This window comes from Sylvia atricapilla, chromosome 5, assembly GCF_009819655.1.
Source record: "Sylvia atricapilla isolate bSylAtr1 chromosome 5, bSylAtr1.pri, whole genome shotgun sequence".
Lineage (NCBI taxonomy): Eukaryota > Metazoa > Chordata > Aves > Passeriformes > Sylviidae > Sylvia > Sylvia atricapilla.
Window position 1 is genome coordinate 8,755,349 of NC_089144.1, and position 15,621 is coordinate 8,770,969.

General features: G+C 35.7%; 1 protein-coding gene across 11 annotated transcripts in view; it reads right to left on the reverse strand.

Annotated features, from left to right (window-relative positions):
- Positions 1-2,877: 2,877 nt before the first annotated feature.
- CPNE8 (copine 8) overlaps positions 2,878-15,621 on the reverse strand; it is a 75,589-nt gene continuing 62,845 nt past the window's right edge. For 8 of the 11 annotated variants that reach the window (XM_066318615.1, XM_066318614.1, XM_066318619.1 and 5 more), the window contains 4 exons: positions 14,361-14,463; positions 11,648-11,705; positions 8,914-8,987; positions 2,878-4,852 (listed from right to left, as the gene is read on the reverse strand). In XM_066318615.1, coding sequence (XP_066174712.1) covers positions 4,664-4,852; positions 8,914-8,987; positions 11,648-11,705; positions 14,361-14,463 — 424 coding nt within the window. In that variant the 3' untranslated portion in view covers positions 2,878-4,663. The other 3 variants (XM_066318617.1, XM_066318616.1, XR_010743557.1) reach the window with 3 other exon arrangements.

The window sequence follows — 15,621 nt, forward strand, 5'->3', positions numbered from 1 at the left end:
AGTCATCTACAGCAACTTGCACACTCAGGGCAATGCATAATGTTGGCTGGAAAGAACACCTGAAATCCTACCCTACCAACTCAGTGGCAAAGAAGCAAAAATCCACCATGGAGTGCTGAAGAAAATGTGTGCAAGTGCTATAAGCCAGTTTAAAATGTAAAATTAAAAAGCTGAGCAGTATGAAACAGCAGCCCAACAACGGGAATGGACACAGTCTGTCCTAAAAATATTTCTGCTGTGATGACATCCAGTTGCTTCCCCACACACATTCATTCAGTAGGGCTGGTCCTGGTCTCACACATGACCCTTGCTCTGGTAGTTCACTCAGTTAGAGATGACCCCTGGTAGGGAGGGAAACCCCACAGAAATTCTCCCTGATCATCTGCCCAAATTGTTCTCAGTGCCCTAACAGTCCTCTGAGAGTCTTCCCAGTTAGTCCACATGATACCTGAACTCTAAAAACTGGACCTTATTATTTTGAGCACAAGTGGGTGGATTACCTCAAGTGGCCGTTATTCAGTTGTTTTACTTATGATACCTCCCCCTCAGTGTCTGTTTTGTGATCCACTACAACCTCAGACACTGTTTTAAAGAATTGCTGCATAGCCAAAAAGTGCTGTAACTGTGCAGGAAGTCTTTGTTACTCCAGTACTCTTACCTATTTGCCCTGATTGAATTTGCTCCTCTTTCACGTCATTTTTCTAATTCATAAAAATAATTTCAACTTTTAATTCCATTTTTTTGGAAGTGATTCAACTATCTCCAGTTGATACAATCCAATAATTTAATGACAAAATTTTCATCAGTGGAAATGACTGAATAATACCAAAAAGCAAGACAGGTCCCTATGGAACAGCAATTGTTCTATTTCTTGTGTTTGATGATGGAAAACTGATAGCATTTTTTCTGACCAGCCTAATCTAACCAGCCTTATAGTACTTCACAACACTTCAAACAAGGACAGTATCTTCTGCTTTGCTTTTAAAATGTCTTGTTAAAAGCAGCTGTTTCTTTTTTATCCTTGAGCTCATTATATTGCTTTTACAGAAAATTACTGCTTCAAAACTAGGCAGTAGTAGCAAATTTTTATTGGTAGAGGTAAACCTTAGTCTACATTTATTTATTTTTAATTGGCTATTTAATTCAACGATTATCCCTGTTCTATGAAGCTTGAAGGAAAAAAAAAACAAAACACCATTGAGTATTTAGGTTTTCTCTAATGGACTAAATGCTCATCCTTTTGTTAAATAATTGATTTGACTTTCCTTCGCTTTCTAAGTAGAGGTTTCTAGGCTTTAGCAGAAATTGTTTTTTTAGTTTTTCTGTTCTTTTTTACACATATCTTGCTTTTACATTTATACGTGGCTATGTATTATTTCTACTCTTGTTGATTTTCCTTTTTAAAGACCTTCTTGCACAATTATAATGGCCTCTTACTATGCTCCCAGGCTTCCCATTGCATTAGTGTAACTTCTCATTATGTGTCCTTTTATTAGTTCTTAAAGGTGATAAATAATTTATCATTCTGTTTGTTTCAGCCACTTTATGGCTGAATTTCAGTATCCTGGAGGGAATTTCATCTGCTCCTACTTAGGTGAGAATTTCCAGCCTCTCAAAATGCAACTTTTCAGAGAACCCTCCTGAATCCTCTCCATCTTAAACATACATCTCCCTGTGGCACCACACAATAAAATCTTTTTGTAGATCACTGAGCTGATTTGAAATCCATGTAAATTCTACTGTATAGCTTTCCATCTTTGCCTAGAATTACAAAATTCTAGGTTATAACCAAGATCAAACCAGTTTCTTCTTCCAGATTAGCACACAATTCCTCATTAGTCTGAATCAAACTGAGGAGTCACTCCTGAATTAGACTCTATGAGCCAGTGTCCCCTCTCATTTGTAGGAACATTTGTGCAGTTTGCCCCACCAGAAAATTTTCCGCATGTATTATGAAGAAAATAATCTACTCCAAGATGGATACCAACGGAAAAGAGCTTTTGTCAGGGCCAACAGTTTTTCCTCTCAGGAAAACTCATTTGCCACATAACATGTCTTATTAACGTTCTAGCTTTCATAAACACAAATACTCTCTGCTACTCTTCAGGCGTGGCAAGTTAGTAAGTTTTGATAGCAGCCAGCTTTTCTTGGGAAGGAATAAGAATTTTGAGTTCCATTATTCTTGAGGATAAAGCCAGGAACAAAAATGGCTGTAGGTGATCTTTTGGAGAAATTCAAGGTCCGAGCATTAACTCTCATCCCAAAACTGGAATGAGAGTTAATATGTGAGTCTACATAATGATTCTTACATGTTATAAATTCAAGGTGTCAAGCATATAGACAGGGAATCTCACAGGTCTGGAAATAACCCTTTTCCACTAGAATTTGCACTTACCACAACTATTTCTTTACATTAAATATGTTTTATTTAGCACCCAATACCAAGCAGAAGAAAAAAACCCAAACACTGTGGAATAGAATAGGCTGGTACTTAGGCTGGATAGACAAAATAACTTTGATGAAGTAACATCTTTCTTCAAAAGTTCTTTCACTTCTTAAATGAACTGCTAGATTAGTTTTGAGACTAATCTTTGAACTAATAAAAAGGTACTGGCTACATGAGAGCTAATAAATGACTCTTAACTGAGTAAGTTTGTTTTCTGGCCCTCTAGTGATGTTGAAAACATCATGTTTTCATGTTGAAAACATGGCCCACACGTGGCCCATTGGGAACCAACACTAAAAACAGCATAAAGATTTGTCCAATCAAATGAAATAACAGAAACATAGTATAACTTCAGTTTTTTCAAATGTGCCAACATTGTCCACGCAAAAAATAAGTGTAGAAGATGAAAGGAGAACAACACGACCATATAGTAGATTTAAACTTACTCTTTATGATGCACTTTCATCAAAATTTGTAGTTGCCAAGTATCAAATTTCACTCATGCAACATCTATCCACTAAGAAATACATATTTTGGTGAGAAAATTAAAGTCCATATTTATGTAAAAACTGTTTCAAAATAAAAATAAAACAAGTTTTTCTTTTTACCAAAAAAAGATTTTTTTTGTTTTGTTTTTGTTTACAGAATAATTATTTGGAAAATGTAATTTCCCCACATGAAATAGTCAAAGGAAGTTAAATATATTTTAAAATGGAAGATTCTGCATTTACATAGTTATATGCCATTAATATTGAAGATATGCTTTCTGGCAAAAAACTTCTCATGCTTAAAAAATGCACCTTAGTTTTATACTGTACATTACAACATACAGTAGTAAGAAACAGAATTAGTAAACAGGTTATATGCAAAGAAAAAAGTTACGTATACAAGACAATTACAACTGTGACACAAAAAAAATTAAAATGTTCAGTTTAAACAGTATTTGAAGGCAATTCACAATCATTTCAGGAGTTTTGTGAAATTTAAGGCCATTAGTTCTAAATAAAATGTATCTGACACAAACTCACAAAACTGTGTATTTTGTACAAAATATACATGCAAAACCTTTTTATAATTCTATACGAACAGGCATATAATAAATTTTTTGGGGTAGTTCCGTACACAAAATTTTGCACAAAGCAACATAGTTGTGCAATTTTTAAGCCAGTTAATTAACTTTATGATTCATGCACCCTGAATGGAAATGTGATTAAACGACAATATTAAACCCAAATATTAAGAGTCAGCATCCCTTTGAATGGACAATCTAGACAAAAAAAAAGGGTAAGATTTTAAATTTTTAAAGTTTAAAATGGTCCATTATAAAACATATATGCTGTAATCACTTCAAAAGACATTTCTGATGCAAAATTTCCAGTGCTTTAAGGAATGCATGATATGATTTAACAACTCAGTGAGTCAACTATAATACTCTGATAGGTCTGGATTGAGGTAATTTTCTTTAATTAATTCTAGCAAGTAACTATTCTAATTTGTTTCAGTAGTTAGCTTAAAAAACTGTAAACTTAGATAAACTTAGAAATTGGAGAATCTCTGAAAAAATACACATACCTCCCCCTCAGAGTCTGGAGTCAGTTATAAGTCATATGCAATTATGTTATTTACATTCAGGAGTTGAAATTTTCAATACATGAGATGAATGGACTACTGAGCACTGATTGAAGCACTTCAGTTAATTTAAAACACATACATATATTTGTCCTTTTCTTAGCTTTCATTTATATTTGCCTGGACAAACATTCAAAGAGATATTGCTTCTCTTGTTATCTTGTGACAAACTATTGCAAGCTAGAAGACATGTGAGTCAATATTCCAAACTTTTATTCTTAAGAATAGTTATAAAAGTACTGAAATTTAAAAATAGTAACATGTAAACATTGATACAGAGTATTAGCATTCCTATACATTTATATACACACAGTATTCAGAGAGGACCCAATCTTCTAAGTTGAAAACCTGACTTGTGCTTTCCCCCCTCCAATAAATACATCAAAAAAGTAGGGTGTTTGGATTAAAAAAAAAAAAAAAGTCTCAAAACATCGACATCTTACTGCTAGCATTTAAAAGCTTTCCAGTTGCATATGCAACTATAGGAGAATTTTGGTATGTGAAGAGAACTTTTCCAGCTCCGAAAAGTTACTGGAAGCTGCTGCTGCATCCAGAGGTTTGTGATAAATGCCAAACACTTCCGAGCAGTCATATCTGAGTCTGCAACACGTGAATCGGGGGTGTGTAGGGTGGTGGTGCAGGTGATGGCTTTATTCCTCTGACTCTCATGTAGGACAGAAACTGCTCTGGGATTTCAGCTAGAACATCTTTAGCCAGCCTTGCCATGCTTAACACGTGGTTGCCACTTCTGTCAATGTAATCTCGGAATGGCACAAACTACAAAACAAAAGAGATGTTCACTTAGGCCGTTATGCAGACACAGAATACATCTTACAACCTAAAAATAAGAAAGCTTAACCTAGGGAGTTAGAGTACCTGAATATGTTATCTTATACAGTTTTAATGTACATATACATACCTTGCATTTTATGTTATATATTTTATAAATACACATTGTATCTCAATTTTTATAGATCTGCCTTCTGATAGAAACAGTGTATTGCTTTCACTTGGTTGAACCCCTTCACATGAGCCATGGCTAGCTCAGATTGCTGATGACATGCTTCACTGATCTATTTGGGTTACCTCTCAACCCTTTCATGCAAGAAGGTAATTTTGTCTCAGAAAGCCAGCCTTATCTTACATTCCCTGCTCCTGGGGGCACCCACCAGACTGCCTCCACTCTGCCACGTGGTGAATAGATTTTTTTGGACTTCTGAAGTGAACAAAACACAAAGGATGACTTTAAATTCTTGACCATTTTGCATTATACCTAGTAGAACTATGAACCACCTGAACACTTTTAATATACTAACAAATGCACAAAGAAGCTAAGCAAAAAGGATTGGATCAAAAAAGAACTTGTTCTGTGATACCTAGATGTTCAACACCTAAACCAGTTACCTGCCCAGCCCTGTTTTGGGTTTTGTAATACTTAATGAGAATCTTGTGCTACTGGAATACAAAAAATAAACAATCCAGGCTGCTTGATTTCTTTTTCCTTGTGTAAAATGCACATGCAGTCTGAGTTAAAGAACGTGTCCCATCCTAACAGATCACCTTAACCATTAGTCTGCAGACACAAAATCTCAGACCACTGTTCCGTAGCAAAGTGGGGCTATTTCAACAGTGCAATTGTTGAAATGCAATTATACAACACAGACAGCCTGATTTAGCTGTTTTTCACCTCTCCTCACACTGCAGAGATGTCAGAGGAGCTGGAGGGACCATGGACAGGTAAGCAAACCTAGAAGTGTACAAGGACAGCTAATGTGGAGATGGCAGAGGAATTGAATGAAAGGTGTAAGAGAAACCAAAGGGAAACTGATGGAACATCAAGTGCTTTTTCTGTAATTTAAGAGTTTAATTAAAAAGGCTAATATGCAAAATTCTCAGGAGAAACAACAAAGTGCATCACTACAAGTAAATATTCTCCTAAAATGTCTTAAACAGCAAAAGGATAAGAAAACAGCAGAAATTAAACAAAACTGAGGAAAATCTGTACACATGTAATACAGAATATATAATGTATACATAATAGTGAGGAGGAAATAGTGAAGAACATGCCTTTTCCATGAATTGCAGTCCATAGTAAATAAAACACATACAGCAACTCGCTGTTAACAGATAAACTTTCCCTATACTAAATTATTCATAATATTTCACAGTACTGTTAGAATTAATAGGTAATTTCAGTAGTTAATTCTAACGCACCCAAAAAAACCCCCTTTTTATATTTGAGTAGCTAGTTTTATAAAGGCAAACCAGTTTTAGCCTTCTAGATACAAATAAAGGTCAAACTAAACCTAGAGGGTTTGACAGAATCCCTTTTTTATTTAGTTAGTTAGTCTAAAGTAAAATAAGAGCACATAATAATACTGTCTTCAGGTAATTCAATATGGCATGGGGAAACATTCTGATAAAAATATATTATTATTAAATAAATGTTTTATTACAGTTCTGATATGCAGTGAATTCCAAAGAAAGCATTTTCATAGATCTTGTTTATAACATGTTAGAACTCTATCCATTTATGCTCTTTGAAGATTTTTGAGCTGCTGTTATAAGAGAAATTACGTTGCTTATATTTAAATGCATTTAAAGGTAAGTGTAATGCGTGTCAGAGATACCTGAATTAGCTTTAAAAAATCTGACATGGTGTCTCAGGTTGAAATATATAAGCAAATGTATTCTATTCCCAATCTGTCGAAACCAGTTGAAGAGGTGGGGTCTTTTTAACTCCATGGGGGAGTGGGTGGGTGCCTTCTGTTAATGGACCAGTTGTTAAAACCAGGTGGAGCAGTGTTCCTTATCTCTTCCAGGACCCATCCTCCCTCAGGGGGGATATCTGCTGTTAATGGGCCATTAAGGCTCACTACATAACTGATAACATTGCATCATCCCACTGTGAGATGCTCTACCCAGTGGGAGGAGCCAAGCATTCCTACCTGGATAAAAGCTGAAATGCAGCACACCACGACAGCTGGTTTCCACTGGATTCCCAGAGGAAAGACCAGACCCACCTTGCCACCACTGCACCCTTCTACAGGATCATCTCTACTCCAAGACAGCCACATCTGTCACTCCAGGAGGTCTTATTTAGACTACTCTTAACACCCTGACCAACAGGGTGTCTGTCAGGTTGTATTATGACTCTGCCAGTGTTTCTAGGATTTTTTTTTATTGTTTCCTTTCCTACATTTGCATTTTTTAATATTCCTAGTAAAGAACTGTTATCCCTATTCCCAAATCTTTGCCTGAAGGCCCTTAATGGCAAAATTATAATAATTTGGAGGGAGGGGGTTTACATTCTCCACTCCAAGGGAAGCTCCAGCTTTCCTCTGGCAAACACCTGTCTTTCTATAAACTAAGACACATGGCACATAGGCTTTGCACAAGTACTAGATTGGGGTCCACCCCACACATCGCTCTGTTGAAAGCAGTGATATTTACAGAACAACAGATTACAGATAGCTCCTCTCCAGCCCAATATGAACACTGAGGAATACTACAAAGGCTTTAACAAAATGAAAAACAATTTCATATCTCCTGTTCAGGTGTCTTACATCATCCCTACTTTTAAAACTATCTGAAAACAATGACCAAAGAAGTCAGCATGTTTTCCTCTTCTAAGAGCTTTTGTATCTTACTTTCCCATCAGTTCTTATCTCTATATGTTGCAAAAATGAAAAAAGTATCTTTCTCAACTATTAGAATTCAGGGATCCATGACTTTCTTTAATGTATATCCATAAAGAGTATAAGAGTAATTTAATTTCTGTCATCTGATGCTCATTTCTGATCCCCATTAAAAAAAATAGAGAGGGAATTTTAATGTACTATGCAAGAAGACTGAAAAAAAATCTGATCATTTTTATTTCCATATATTTATGTAGCTTTCTTTATTTTTTTGTATTCTAATAACGTCAAACTATAAAATCAGGTGTCAAAGACATGTTTTAAACACATCCTTGGATTGAAATATTACATCCACCAGCAGCTACAAATCAATCCTTAAACATTCACATATCCGTATTCGTAACATTAAAGATACTGAAGTTTCAGTTCCTGCAGATATAAATGGAAACAAGTAATCATATCCCAAAGTTCATCAGCTGCTATCTGACCTCAATTATCATGCTGTATGGGTGATTGGTATGGCTCAGTTATTCTCCCTCTATATATATTCTACTAAACCACAATATAAAAATTCAACCTGTGTGAAAGAGAAATAAGTAAGAGGAAAAATAAGTGAACACTACAAAATTTGACAAACAGGAGGAATAAAGAAAGAAGAAGAAATGGCAGATCTAAGGTGAGGTTTGAATCTAAGGATGCCTGTCAGTGTTTAACAGGCATTTGGACAACACTCTTATGAACATTTTAGTCAGTCTTGTACTACAGTGGCCAGGCAGTTGCACTAGATGTCTGCTGTAGGACCCTTCCAACTTAAATATATTTTATACATGTATTCAGCCCCTACTAGGAAAATATGGCTTCCATGTAAGATTTGCTTTTAGGCAGATATAACTTTTTCTAGAAACATCATCTTTCTCCAAATTTTCAATAGCTAACTCTTCTCCATGGCTGTATAACACCAAGACTTTATAACAGTGTCCTGCCAGTTAGGGGTCATTTCCTAACAAGTGCAGATCCACTACTATGTGTTATAAAAAAGGCTTAGAGCTATCACTGGGAATTTCTGAGCTTGTTATATCAACACCTCAAGATAAAGTACGTCAGTGCTAAGGTAAAAAGAAAGGTAGGAATATAGATAGAAATGAGAATTCAAAACAAAGTGGAACAATAAAATCTATGAGAATATTTTTTTTCTCCCACCTGCACAATGTCTCTTTCTGCAAACCTTCCTCTTGAAGAAATCCTCACTACATCCCCATCCAGTTCTTCCATAGCTTAAAAAAATAAACCAACAAAAACAAACTGAGTTCAGGTACACAACAAAATCATCTTACTGAGAAAAAGTTCAGACAACTTACACTTTCAAGCAATAAAACCAACAATTCTTCTTTAGGTAACTCTGTTAAGAACATTTGCATCAGAAAATACATCATGTTTTGTAGCTGTTTTTGCACTTTTCCATGGTGACAATACATACTTTTATCTTTACTGTCACCTTCAGAAAAGAAAAGACTATGACAAAGTTTTTATCCTTTTATCTCTCAAAACAGCAGATATATCTGGTTTTGTAAGGCAATATATATATACTTTCAGAGATGGAGAAGAATTCATCTTCAGCAGCTATTGTTACCGAAGAAACAAAAGCATAAAGCACAAAGAGGTAATAACTCACATTCACACTGAAAAAGCAGTACCTTCTAATGCTAAGGTATGAGAAGTGCTTAAAAATTATTATATTTATTGGGCAATTCTTCTTGTATCTTCTGAGCAGGATACAGGAGAGCTCTGTTGTCCAGATACCTGGAAACTGTTCTAGGTAGAAAGATGTAATGTACCTACTCTCTTGTCAGTGTTGAAATGATGGATTTGGGATCTCAGATTATTGCTCAAATGTTGGATCTGCAATTCTACAAACCTTCTTTCAGTGTACACTGCAAACTAAAGCCCTGGACCTCAGCTGCTCAGGAATTTATGAACTGGGCTGAATTCACTGAAACCAGCATGTCAAAACCTAGTTCTTCCAAAGCAAGAAGTAGAAAGTATAAATGACACTATCAGGAGCCAAGCTGAACAGAGTGTATTTGTTCAAAAAAACAAACCAGTAGGTCTGCAGAGCATGTTGCCTGACGTTGCTGTTGCAAAAATGTACATGTGTTCAAACTAGGAGACTGAACAAGTATTTGAAGAAATTTCACTAAAAGATTTTCAAAATAGACATAAATCCTGCCTAGGAAACTCCAACCTAAAAACAGTATTCAGGGAAGTATCCTATTTGCTTAGTCTGTTCTTAACATTCTCTAGGAAACTACCCATGGCCATGTCAGATACAGAATACTGGGCAAAAATGCTCCTGTTATAGGCACATCCTCACATCCTTTAAGTAAAGCTCTGTCAAATGTGTCATCTACCCAAGCTTCAGATTTTAAGAACGGCCCTGGTATCCCCCAAGGGCTGGGAAATCTGGGGAACAGGGAGATCTGAAGAAGAGCAGCTTGGTCTCTCTATGGCAGAACTGAAGCTTCAGAGGCACTTGAATGTCCAGACAGTGCCTAAACATCAGCCTCCTGCAGAAACACTCCTCCAGCATCCACAGCAGACACGGGGTCTGCTGTTTATTCCAGAAGGAGTTTCTGTAGATGGAAGTAATTCCTCTGTCCTCCTGGGCACTGAGGGACTATTGGCCTACACTTAATGGGTGAATCTCACTGAGGCAGTACACGCCAGGATTGTGGCTGCAAAGATGGAAACTGCATCCTGCAGTACAAACAGAATCCCAACTTCAGGAAAGGGGGAGGGATGACACCCCAAGAACCTGTCCCGACTGAGAAAGGGAGCCTGGGAAAATCCAAAGACTAGACAAACAGGGAGAAAGGGAAAATGCAATGGAGGGGTGAGAAAATGGCAAGTAACACAGGACCATGCTGGAATTCTCAGTAGTAAAAATGAAGTTTACAAATTTCCATCATATGCATTTACGGATAGAAACTGTCTTTTCTCTGATTGTGGCATACAATGATCTGAAGTGTAAGTGTTCACAATTTCATCATGGAATAAGATACTTAAAATTATGACTAATATACCACTTGCCAAACAGCATAAGAATAATGCTTAAAATAAAATAACATAAATCTTAAATAAAATAAGTTTTTGTCTTATTTTTCCTACATTTAGAGCATTTGTACAAAAATTAACAGGTACAGTCATTAATCAATCCTAAATATCTGTCATAGTAGTACTAAGTATATTTCATGTGCAACAGAAGGCATACTGTCTAACCAGATGTACTAGAATTAAAAAGGAAATTAACAATTAAATTTAGGACTTTGAGACACACACAATGTCTACACTTCACAGTGCAGTGATACATATTTAAAAAATTAATACAAATAATGGAAGCAGCTTAGTTATTGTGACAGAGAATGGTGTTCCAGAATATCATAGAAAGAATATGTAAATAACCTGGTAATTTCTCTCCTGCTGTAATATTCTGCCAATGCTGCTGCACATTAGGGCTCACTCCTGTTACCAAGTGAAACTCTTTTTAACCCAGATCACCTCAAATGTGTTTATTTTCCTCAAGATTTTATCACTGCAGTAAAATCAATATTTTCAGTCAACTGACACTTCACGAGGCATCTAAATATTTGTGTTGAGGAAATTTAACATTTCTCGTGTATACTCACTTTACTGTAAATGCTGAGCCTCCATATGGTTCTGCCTTGAACAGGGAGCCTGAGGGGCTACACAGCTCCACATGGTAGCTTGTAATCACACTGAGTTACCAATCAATCAATCCAGCTGGAAATGCCAACAGCACTCACTCCTCGCTTCATACAATGTTCTTTTAAAGACCAATATTAGTTTGAAAAACCACACATTACTAAAATGTAAGCAAATATAAAAAAAAAATTAGAAAAAACACTAGGACACTTACCATCAAACTCTGCTGGTCCTACCCCCACTATAATTATGGACATTGGAAGTTTTGAAGCCTTCAAAAGAAGAAAAAAAAAGAGGTTGAATGCGTTACATAACCTCTGCCAATAATATGAGATCTGAGAACACAGTGAACAAAAAACAAGCAGAAATTATGTTTTAAAGAAAAAATTTCCCCCCCCTAAAAAGTTGAGTGGTGTAAACTGTCTGCTTAAGTGCTACGAAACATCTTGGATGAAGACAGAAATTATTATTCTGTTTTTTCATTACCAAGTCTTTGAATCATATAGGATGCTAATTAAAGACAACAAACTACGTTAGCATTTAATATTAACATGACAACTAAGAGGACAAATTTGTCTTAGAAACTTTTGTCAACTGACAGTAATTGCAAATATGTACCTAATAACAGTCTGACATTTATTTTAATGTGCTTTGGTATTTCTTGATATTACACAGCTGATTGCAACTATGGGGCACTACACTGTATGTTGATCTTACGCCAAATTTTTAAAGAAAATAAATAATTTATTTGAGCAATATGTATATTACATTTATCCCATTAATGAAATTTTACTCTAGTCAATCATCCATGCCACAGACAAGAAAGACATAGAATCAGCCTGTGGTAAGATTTTTAATTTTACTTTATCTTTTTTATTCAAAGATGACATCTGGCTTTCTCTGAATAAACTGTAAAATCTTTAAAATTACAAAGACACTATCTTAAATATTGCACTCTCCTGCCCTGATAGTAGAAATAATGTGAATCTGCCTCTGTTTACAGAAGTAATGTGAATCTCTCTGATGAAGAAGGCATCAACTAAAACCAAAGAACAAATGTCAGGGTTGACAACTTACTGAGATAATTCTGATAATTCTGTTGCTTATTGAGGTATTCTGATAAACTGTAGAATGTCTACAGTAATTTTAAACATTTAACAGGAGTATACACTACTGCATACTACTGTACTACATCATAGATGTACACCTTCTGATCTCTCAGAACAGAATTTTCTGGTTTTAGATGTTTTCTAGAATGTTATTTCTTGATTGTAAAGGAAGTATTCTTTAAAGAGATTCCTACTCACACAGACATGGAATTATGTAATACAATGAAATATGAAACAGTAAGTGGCAAGAACAGCGTAAAGACAAAGAGTTAAACTTCTGCATATAAACTTAAGTGTTGGCATTTCCTGAATGACAGCATAACCTTTAAACAATTTGGTAAAACAGAATGTGTCTGACATATATGCTGTAATGAGAAAGATGCCTAAAAGCACAATTAATGTTAAAAATTGAAATATATTCTGAGTTTTATACACATCAAGTTGCTTGGACATCATTGCCCTTTTTAGTATTATGGATATTAATAAGACTGAAAAAACTGCTATTGAATAGCATTTCATTAGTTCTGTCATGGTATACTGTGCTCACATTCCCAGAAAAATGAAGGCAACTTCATAAAAAACCAAGACAGCAAATATTCCCAAGCTTCCACTTATTCCAAGATAACAACACATCTGCTATGTTTCCAGATAGTTGTAGACTAATAGTCATAATTCTTTGAAATGAACTATTACTGAAAACAAGGTTTCTCTGTATGTCTTAGTGGCAAATGAATTAATCTTACAAGGTATCAGCCAACTGCACTTGCTGGTCTCCTATGCACAGACTTCACATGGAAGGGTGAGTCAGAATCAAAAGCTGCTCTTTTTTGCTCCACTGACTCTTCTTGTCACCTAGAAGCAGCTCATCTAAAAGAAATTATGTTTCAAACTTCTAGGCTGAGCTAGAGAATGTATTTCCAAGCTTATTCAGACACAGATTCTGTGTACGTGCTGCAGGCTGGGACTCGAGGGCATCTTGCTCCCCAGTGAAAGGCACAGCACTGGGGCAGCATTTTCATGAGCACCCCATAAACTGCAATAGTATCAAATCTCTACACGAGGTACAGAAAGTGGGTCTTCAAAACCATGCCACCTAATTCTACACTATTCACTTGGACATGGTGCTAAATTATTTTAATGTGGGCTTTTGGACTCACCACTTTGCTGTTAACTAGCTCCACTGTGGTATGTTAAAACTATTGGTAGAGATCTTTTTCAACCAGGTCTAGGAGTGTTTCTGTGTCTACTTTCATCTGAAATTTCCCACAGCCAAAAGCACAGTAGAACCTGCTCATAATATAGACTATTACCTATACACATGAGAGTTTTGAAGAGATAAATAGTGAAAATAGTGCAGAAACTAAGAAATCAGGAACTTAACAGAGTTTTAGGGGACTGTTTTGAGGGAAATCAGATGATTGGTATGCTTGCTATTCAGAATCAGAAAGCTGGGGACAGTCTTTGAAAAGTGTGGGGATCAAAGCTGTCTGCATTTATGAGAAACACAGAGAAGAGTTTACTATGCAAAAGTGCATGGTGGGATTTGCATGAGAAAGGAGGAGGCAAGAAGTAGATGAGGAAAATCATACAAATATACAGTGTTAGAGAGAAGAGTATCATTTACCACAGAACACTATCTAATTAGCTCAAGTTCAACTTTTGCTTTCTTTTCATCTTTATAAATAAAAAACTTTTCCTGTTCGGTAAAAACGGGTACTTACGGAACAACTCTAGTGCCTGAAGTATTAATCCATTCACTTTATTGCCTAAAATAAGAATTTATAGAAAAATAATTTCAACACTTCCAGTAAAACTTACATTCACTATGGATTCTTTTGTCTGAGCCATATCAGATATAACTCCATCTGTAACAATCAGAAGAACAAAATACTGGGAGCCATCTTTTACTGAAGCAGCATATCTAAGGGAAGAAAAACCAACGTTATAATAGTAAAAAAGAAAAACCTATATAAAAGAAATTAATATGAAAACAAGTTGTATTTGTAAAATTGGACGACCAAGGAGTAACAAACATAACACGGTGAATTTCAAAAGTAAAGATATTCATGACTAAACTGGATGTACTACTTTTAAATGAGAACAATGAAAAAACTAATACAATATTGATAATCTGCATGTGTTGCATCAGTGAAAAATGGGAACTGTACTATTACCAAAAGGAGCATAGACAGAATGTGATTTATAGAATCATGAGATGTTAGAAAGCCTAAGCTGTTTAATAGGTATTACCAATGGGGTACATATCTTCGTATGAAGGGTATACATGAATACTGAAGGGCTGGGTTTATAACACAAATAAAACTTAATAGGAAGAAACACATTACATATGTTTTCTTTTCCTTTTTTTTGGTGTTTTCTTTTTTTTTTTTCTGTCTTGCAAATCCAGGTTACTTACTTTTGACCATGATTGCAGATTTATAGTTCAGATTTACATGCACGTTTGTAAAATGGCTGAACATGCACCCTGCAACCCTGGCTTAGAAATTAACTTCTTTGACCAGCCACAGATATCCTTTCCTTCAAGGCTCAAGCTTCTCCTTGTGCTGTATAGGCATGTAAGATAAAATACATCCAGTGCCATTCCCACCTCAGTTAAAGGACCCAAGAAGCAACTACTCTTTGAAAATGAGCAGCTTTTGAAGGTTTGCAAAGTCCTAAAAGAGAGTGAGTCCAAACAGCCTCACTAAATTCTATGGCCTGAACAGAAGAACTTTTTTTGTAGGAAGATGTTTGCTGCTTCACAGCCACTACAGTTCCTACTTTTATGAAGGCTCTTGGTGCTGTGAAGAAGTCAAAAAGTAGAACCTTGTGTAGTGTGTTGTATAGAGAGCAGAAAAAAATAAAAAAAAATAAAAAATTAGTTGCCACAGGAATACTTTTGAATACATGCCCAAATACCTAATATGACTGCCAAAGATCTATTTTTTTGGTCACTGAATATGAAAGGCCTGGTGCACTGAACAGAGTATGTTCAATGATGGCCATAATGCTTGCATATGCTTACCAAATTCTCTGATGATAACACAGTGCATTGGCAAGCAAGTTCTGATAAATACAA